The 8,626-nt window shown below is 48.7% G+C and overlaps 1 protein-coding gene across 3 annotated transcripts; it reads left to right on the top strand.

The window, feature by feature from the left end:
• The first annotated feature begins 42 nt into the window (after positions 1–42).
• On the top strand, positions 43–7,932 carry ZNF132 (zinc finger protein 132). 3 transcript variants are annotated; one of them, XM_078062899.1, is made up of 4 exons: positions 43–641; positions 1,934–2,065; positions 3,072–3,240; positions 5,470–7,932. In XM_078062899.1, exons 2-4 carry the CDS (start codon positions 2,051–2,053, stop codon positions 7,398–7,400), a joined length of 2,115 nt encoding a protein of 704 aa, XP_077919025.1. In that variant the 5' UTR covers positions 43–641; positions 1,934–2,050; the 3' UTR covers positions 7,401–7,932. The 3 variants fall into 3 exon arrangements, with proteins under 3 accessions (XP_077919025.1, XP_077919023.1, XP_077919024.1); XM_078062897.1 differs by having other exon boundaries at positions 1,934–2,088; XM_078062898.1 differs by lacking the exon at positions 1,934–2,065.
• Positions 7,933–8,626: the final 694 nt, after the last annotated feature.

Genomic DNA, 8,626 nt, shown 5'->3' with positions numbered 1-8,626 from the left:
CCCGAGCGGACGCTCGGTGAGGGGCTTTCTGGGTAATGTAGTTTGCGTCGCGTAAGTAGCGACGCGGCGGGCGCCAGTCCTGATCACCTAGGCAACGACCCAGCGGCACCGCGACTGGCTCAGGGACCTAGTGTCGTGTGGGCTGCGGGCCTCGAGCCGCCGCTTGCTCAGAGTCCGGCCGTTTCTGCGAGAGCAGCGGAGGATGGGGCGGGACTTCCGCGTCGCCAATGCACTCTTCACTTCGCGGTTGGTGGGTTGCTTGGCAGGTGGCCGCTGGGACCAGAGATGCGGGTAGGGAAGTGCCGGGACTGTCACCGCATCACTGCACGCACTTTCCCCCCTCCGCTAATGGCTCCTTCTTCCTGAGCCTTGGTTTCCCCAGATGTAGAACGGAGGTAACGAGCCACCACACACCGCCTTCGTCCCACGGCCCCGGGATGCAGCTCCCAGGTCCTTCGGTGCATTCTGTACTGGGGAAGACTGAGGCCCTTAGTGTGACCGTCAGCCCGCGGTCACCCCGGGCAGTGGGGGTTTGAGGGTTTGGATGAGCCCTCATTGTTTGTCACTGTCGCCGCCTCGCACGGTCCCGCCCAACCCACAGACTGAGCAGGCCAGCAGCGTCGCTGATGGACCCGGGGCAGGTGAGTGGAGGGTGCCCCAGCCCCTCACCCGCTGGGATCCCTGTCCTCCTGATCCTGGAGCCCCTGTACGGGACTCTTCACCTACACTTGCGTCTGGAGCCCAGAGAATCACTTTTCCTAGCGTCCGGAATCCAGGCCGGAGGTTATATGGAGGGGTTCACTGTTAGTTGGCAACCTCCTCGGGAGCTTCCCTGGTGTAATCTGACACCGACCCCGTAGGTGGAGGGCAGGGAGAAAGTGAAGAAAGAGGCAGGTCACTCCAGATTAGTAGGTGGCAGGTTTAATAAGCAAGGGCAGGTACACAGCAAGCTTGCCTTGGACAGCCACAAGAAGAGTAGACCACATCAGCCCACTGAATCTTAAGTTTATACAGAGACCTTAACTTGGTTCAGTCACGTATATCATCCAGATGGTTTCAGCACCACATCACAATCTCAAGGCTATGTCCCTGGGGGGAATTTCTGGGAGTGGGGAAGAATACACATTCCAAGGACTGGAGGTGATGACAAGCCTCCCATTGCCCAGGTCCAGCTCATACATGGGTCAGCTGACAGTCACATCCTCTTGATAACCTCCCCCTTACATTCACATTTCCGGAATCCTATGGGATAAGGTCTGGAAGGGTGTCCCAAGCACAGGGACCAGCATGTGCAAATTTCTTGGAGGTGAGTATAAGATGAAAGTGTTCAGGGAACTGCAGGTCTGTATTTTGTCTGGTGGACGTAGAGAGCAGGGGACAGATACTGGTCTGGAATGGCAAGCTGAGGAGCTGGGTCTCTATTCTGAGTGTGGTGGGAGTGTGGAAAGTTTAGAGCAGAGAAGGGAGGTGATCTGATGCAGGTCTTTTTTTTAAATTGATTATTTATTTTTTAAAAGATTTTATTTATTTATTTGACAGAGAGAGACACAGCGAGAGAGTGACTCGGGTCTTAATAAACTCCCTCTGGATGCCGAGTGGAGAACAGATTTGGTCAGGGGGTGGTAGAGGTGAGGTTGGAGGCAGGAAGACCACTGAGTCTTTCATTGAGTGACTGGAATAGTTCAGGTGTTTGTGCTTTTGGACCAAAGGTGGAAGTAGGAGAAATTGTTGGCTCTTTAACTTTTTAACTAGAGTGGACTAGATTTCCTGATGTGAAGCAGTGGGTTGGACCCAGATAGGTTTTTCAGATGTGGAAGTTAGAGTGAGTTGATATCAGGGGGAAGGCAAAGATTTGGGTTTTGGCCATATTGTATTTGATGTATCCTACAGACGGCCAAATTGAGGTACCAAGTATGCTTTATATCAAGTCCAGGCTGGAGACATCCAAGGGATGAAGACTTGTGTGTGGACATTATGTGTGGCTGTGGGTTGACCAGAATGGTGATCAAGCCTCTGACCAGAGACTAGACCTGGGATGAAAAAATGAAGCATGAAAGTAACAGAGGTAGGATGACAGTGGGGCCTGAGGTGAGACCAGTTTACCTCTCTATAGCTCACCGGGTTTTTGTGGCCATCCTCCTTGGGGACTGGGGTGGGGGAGGGAGTGGGTGTCAGGCTGGAGAATAATCAGGGGTAGAAAGGGTCAGTCTAAGCTAAGAGTCCCCAAGCCAATGGTGGGGGGGCAGTAGATCTGGGATTTGTCTAGTAGGAAGAGTGAGAACAGCTATGACTGGTGAGAGGACGGCATGTATAAGGATAGAGGTGGAAGAGAGCAGCGGTGTTTAAGATCTACTCATGGTTCTGGAGAACTGAAGGCTGAAGCAACAGGGCCAGGAGGGGAGGCATTAACTAGAAGTGAAGGTTGTTTCTGGCAGTTGTGGTTTTTGGAGATGTGAGGCAAGCCAGGCTCAGTGTTGGATCCTGGTTGCCTTTGTTGGGTAGGCCATGTGCATAGTGGGATATAGAGACTAATAGATGCCTGTGGTGTGGACAGGGAGGGGGTGGGGGCTGGGGGGGTAGATATGATGATGGTATAGTCCAAAGAGTGACATGTACAAGGTAAGGGAATGTGAACCATTGTGCTCGGGGCCCTGATACTAGAGGCTTAAGGGAGAAAAGAGAGTCTGAATTTTTTTATACTTGGGAGGTGTGATCTGGAGAGATGAGAAACACAACACAAGAGAGCTTGTTTAGTGTGGGGAGGGGTTCCTGGCCAGCCCAGAGCTCAGACAGCATCTGTCTGCCCACCTGCTTTTTGTTCCTCTGGATTGTGTTGGCCTGGATGCAGTGACCAGTGGGACTACAAGGAGAGAGGGACACCAGTGGTGCCAGGGCCTCTTATCTCCTCTGAGATGGGGGCCTGAGGAGGAGGAGGAGCTGCAAGTGAGTAAGGGAAGGATGGACTGAGGGGGTCACAAGAAGGGGAGATGCCAGTGGTAGATGTAGCAGAACTCTGAGCCATACATCAAGGGCCTGGATGACTCCATTTAACTATTTTGTTTGTTTTTCAGCCCATCCGTTGGCCCCCTGGCTTAGCTGTCTCGTCATCGCAGAGCCCAGTGGCCTTTGAAGATGTGGCTGTGTATTTTTCCAAGGAGGAGTGGGGGCTTCTTGATGCAAGCCAGAGGCACCTGTACCACAATGTGATGCTGGAGAACTTGGAGCTCATGACCTCACTTGGTAAGGCCTTTCTGCCGCACCCCAGCATGGTGACCAGCTTCTGCCCTTTTGCCTTCTTCCCACAGAAAGTTTTCTGTTCATCCCAAAGCTGGACCCCAGGCACTGGTTCTTACCAGATTTCCTGTTATAGGTGTTGTGGGTGCTGGGACTGGGCTGTGTGCATTCTCCATGTCTCTCAACAGCCTCATGAATAGTCCCAATAGCTGTTGCCCAGGGGCCTTGTGGGAGGAGAGGTTGGGGATCAGGCACCTATCATCTGCCTGATGGATCCCACTAAGCTTGACCAGTTCATGGCTGGGTGACCCGGTATGGGGCCATGCCTAGATTCTGTCCCTTCTCCCATGAGACTTTTTTTTTTTTTTTTTAAGATTTTATTGATTTATTTGAGAGAGGGAGAATGAGAGACAGAGAGCATGAGAGGGGGGAGGGTCAGAGGGAGAAGCAGACTCCCTACCGAGCAGGGAGCCCGATGCGGGACTCGATCCCGGGACTCCAGGATCATGACCTGAGCCGAAGGCAGTCGCTTAACTAACTGAGCCACCCAGGCGCCCTCCCATGAGACTTTTTTTAAAAAAATAATTTTATTGAGTATACCACAAAGTTCATAAAGTGTATAATTCAGTGATTTTTAGTGTATTTGCACAGTTGTATAAATACTACCATAATCTAATTTTATTATTATTGTTATTATTTTTTAAAGATTTTATTTATTTATTTGACAGACAGAGACACAGCGAGAGAGGGAACACAGGTTGAGGGAGTGGGAGAGGGAGAAGCAGGCCTCCCGCAGAGCAGGGAGTCCGATGTGGGGCTCGATCCCAGGACCCTGGGATTATGACCTGAGCCGAAGGCAGATGCTTAACAACTGAGCCACCCAGGTGCCCCACCATAATCTAATTTTAGAACATTTTTATCACCTAAAGAGAAACTGTACCCATTAACAGTCATTCCCCATCCTCCCTCATCCCTTCTCCCTTAGCCTTAGGCAATTGCTAATATACTTTATGACTATGTATATTTGCTTATTTAGACATTTCATATAAATGGAATCACAGTATGTTTTTCTGTGAATGGCTTTCATTTAGCATAATATATTTGAGGTTTATCCATGTTGTAGCACATATCAGGGCTTCATTCCTTTTTATGGCCAAATAATATTCTATTGTGTAGATATACCACAGTTTGTTTATTCATTCATCAGTTGATTGGGTATTTGTCTTGTTTCCACTTTTTGGGTGTTATGAAAAATGTTGCTATGAATATTCAAGTACAGGTTTTTGCATAAGTATGTTTTCATTTCTTTTGGGTAAATAAATAGAAATGGAATTGCCAAACTGTTTTCCAGATTGGCAGCACCATTCTGTATTTCCACAGCAGTGTATGAGTATTCCAATTTTTCTACTTCCTTATCAACACTTATTATTGTCTGTTTTCCCATAGGTACCCTAGTGGGTGTGAAGTGGTATCTCACTGTAGTTTTGTTTTTTGTGTTTTTTTTGTTTGTTTTTTTTTAAAGATTTTATTTATTTATTTGAGAGAGAGAGAATGAGAGAGAGCACATGAGAGGGGGGAGGGTCAGAGGGAGAAGCAGACTCCCTGCCGAGCAGGGAGCCCGATGCGGGACTCGATCCAGGGACTCCAGGATCATGACCTGAGCCGAAGGCAGTCGCTTAATCAACTGAGCCACCCAGGCGCCCTCTCACTGTAGTTTTGATTTGCATTTCTTTAATGACTGATGATGTTGAGCAACTTTTTTTTTTTTCTAAAGATTTTATTTATTTATTTGACAGAGAGAGACACAGCAAGAGAGGGAACACAAGCAGGGGGAGTGGGAGAGGGAGAAGCAGGCTCCCCGCCGAGCAGGGAGCCTGATGCGGGGCTCGATCCCAGGACCCTGGGATCATGACCTGAGCCGAAGGCAGACACTTAACGACTGAACCACCCAGGCGCCCCTTGAGCAACTTTTCATGTGCTTATTGGCACACACACACACACACACACACAAGTCCTTTGTCCTTCTCTTTGTCCTTGCCTCTAGTAAGGCCTCCTTTATTCTGTAGCTTGGCTAGGCCCTGTCCTGCACAGTAGGCTCTTCATTCTTATTCTGGACCCTTGGCCTGTCACCATCCCTTGGACCCATTCCTGTATATGTCAGCCACACATTTCTAATGAAGTCATCCTTTTCACCAAGTAGAACACTCAGTTTGCCAGAAACTTCTCTGCTTTCAGGTTGTTGGCATGGAGTGGAAGATGAGGGGGCCCATTCCAAGCAGAATACTTCTGTAGAAGGGATGTCACAGATCAGGATGCCCAGTGCAAATCCTTCCACCCAGAAGGCTGACACCTGTGATATGTGTGGCCCATTCTTGAAAGACATTTTGCACCTGAATGAACATCAAAGAATATATCCTGAGGAGACCCTCTACACATGTGGAACATGTGGAAGAGAATTTTGGTTCAGTACAAACCTTCACCAGCACCAGAAGGAGCTCAGTGGAGAAAAGCCCTTCAGATGGGACAAGGACGAGGATTCATTTGTGGAAAATCTTACAGTTCACCTGTCAGAGAAGCTCTTCACTTGTGGGGAAGGTGGTAAGGATGCCTTGGACAGCGATGACCTCTTCCAGCACCCAGCCATTGACAGCGGCAGGAAGCCACAAAGGAGCACAGAGTGCAGGGAGACCTTTTCACACAGCTCTAATCTTGAGCAGCTCACAAAAGTCCATACCACACAGAAGCTATTTAAGTGCAGCAACTGTGGAAAAGCCTTTCAGAAGACCTCCACCCTCCTCAACCACCTGAGAACTCACTCTAAAGAGACACCATTTAGATGCCCAACAGTTGGAAATTCCTTAGAGGAGAAATCAACCCTTGTTAATCACCAAAAAAGTCATGATCGAGAAACATGCCATGTGTGTAAAGCATGTGGGAAGACCTTCACTCACGCTTCTAAACTGAGGAAGCACCAGAAATTTCACACTGGAGTAAAATATTATGAGTGCAGTGATTGTCGGAAAACCTTCAACCACAAACTCACACTTGTTCATCACCAGAGAATTCACACAGGAGAAAGGCCTTATAAGTGCAGTGAATGTGGGAAAGCCTTTAATAACAGGTCACACCTCACTCGGCATGAGAAAGTTCACACTGGAGAAAGGCCTTTTGAGTGCAGCAAATGTGGAAGAGCCTTCAGCCAAAGCTCCAATTTCCTTCGGCACCAGAAAGTTCACACTCAAGTGAGACCTTATGAGTGCAATCAGTGTGGTAAAGCCTTCAGCCGCAGCTCTGCCCTCATTCAGCACTGGAGAGTTCACACTGGAGAAAGGCCTTATGAGTGCAGTGAGTGTGGAAGAGCTTTTAACAATAACTCCAACCTTGCTCAGCACCAGAAAGTTCACACTGGAGAACGGCCTTTTGAGTGCAGTGAATGTGGAAGAGACTTCAGCCAAAGCTCCCACCTCCTTCGACATCAGAAAGTTCACACTGGAGAACGGCCTTTTGAGTGTACCGAATGTGGGAAAGCCTTCAGCAATAGCTCCACCCTCATTCAGCACCAGAAAGTACATACTGGGCAAAGGCCTTATGAATGCAGTGAATGTAGAAAGGCTTTCAGCCGCAGCTCCAGCCTGATTCAGCACTGGAGAATTCACACCGGGGAAAGGCCTTATGAGTGCAGTGAATGTGGGAAAGCCTTTGCACACAGTTCCAGTCTCATTGAGCACTGGAGAGTTCACACAAGAGAAAGGCCTTATGAGTGCAGTGAATGTGGGAAATTCTTTAGCCAGAACTCCATTCTCATTAAACATCAGAAAGTTCACACTGGAGAAAGACCTTATGAGTGCAGTGAATGTGGGAAATTCTTTAGCCGGAAGTCCAGCCTCATTTATCACTGGAGAGTTCACACTGGAGAAAGGCCTTATGAATGCAGTGAATGTGGGAGAGCCTTTAGCAATAACTCTCACCTGGTTCGTCACCAGAGAGTTCACACACAAGAAAGGCCCTATGAGTGCAGCCAATGTGGGAAAGCCTTTAGTGAAAGATCTACACTTGTTCGACACCAGATAGTTCACACCAGAGAAAGGACTTATGAGTGTGACCACTGTGGGAAAATCTTCAGCCGCCTCTGCAATCTTGCTCAGCATAAAAGGATTCATACCTGAATGTAGCCTTACAGAGATGGTCCTTCTGAGATCTTCAGTCAAGTCAAACTTCATGCAGAATACCCACAGAAAAGTTACCTGCATGTACCACTACTGTGGAGAAGGCTTCAGAAGGTAGTCTGCCCTTTCTGAGCAGCCCAGGGCTGAGCTCTCTCCCCTCTGGAGCGTAAAGCCCTTTCCAGCCTGCCTGGGTCCAAATATTTGCAGCAGTCATCTACATATGTAGGGAGAAAACAGCTCCCTGTGCCTCCCTTCCCCTTTCCTGGAGGGAAACAGGATTGTCCTGGGCCCACTAGAATGACTTCATTCCCATTGTCTCTAAAATGGTTAGGAAGTGAACTAACCCCATGCTGGTCGAGGGGCCTTGAGGGATGTCCAGTTTGGGCTTCTCAGATACACATTGCTCATGGATGTTGTCTTGTCTGCATGTAACCCCAATTATGTATCCAATGAGCTCACACATCACCCTCCCCTGGAACCACTTATCTTGGTGTTCTCTATTCTGCATGATAATAAAGACCTTAGTAATCAAGTCTTTTTTTTTTTTTAGAGAGGAATGGAAGGGGCAGAAGGAGAGAGAGAATCCTAAGCAGGCTCCATGCCCAGCGTGGAGCCTGACCCAGGGCTCAGAATCACCACCCTGAGATCATGACCTGAGCTGAAATCAAGAGTCGGATGCTTAACTAAGTGAGCTACCCAGGAGCCCTGATCAAGACACCTTTATTTATTTATTTTAGATTTTATTTATCTGACACAGAGAGAGAGCACAAGCTGGGGGCGTGGCAGGCAGAGGGAGAGGGAGAAGCAGGCTCTCTGCTGAACAGAGAGCCTAATGTGGGGCTGGATCACAGGACCCTGGGATCATGACCTGAGCTGAAGGCAGATGCTTAACCAACTGAGCCACCCAGGCATCCCTCACGTCACCTTTAATCTTGGGGGTTTTGGTGGGGTAGGTTGAAAAAAGAAGTGGGTAGAGTGAGGGATGGCTGAGACAGGGCACCTAACAACATCTTCCTCGGGGTATAGAAGGAACATAGGGTTAGGGTTTGCAGTGCATCTGAAGGACTGGGAAAAACTGAAAGGCTCATAAAGTGAACATAGTGGCCTGTGTTTCAGAGTTATCTGAAGGCCCAGAGCTCACCCTGAAGAAGGAGGATGCTAGTCTGCAACATTAGAATGGTCTGTTGGATTAGGAGGCAGGTCCCTAATTCCTAGAGAGATGTCTG

This window comes from Halichoerus grypus, chromosome 15 (assembly GCF_964656455.1).
Source record: "Halichoerus grypus chromosome 15, mHalGry1.hap1.1, whole genome shotgun sequence".
Classification (NCBI taxonomy): Eukaryota; Metazoa; Chordata; class Mammalia; order Carnivora; family Phocidae; genus Halichoerus; species Halichoerus grypus.
Note: the sequence above shows the minus strand (reverse complement) of the source record. Positions and strands in the feature narration are given on the sequence as shown.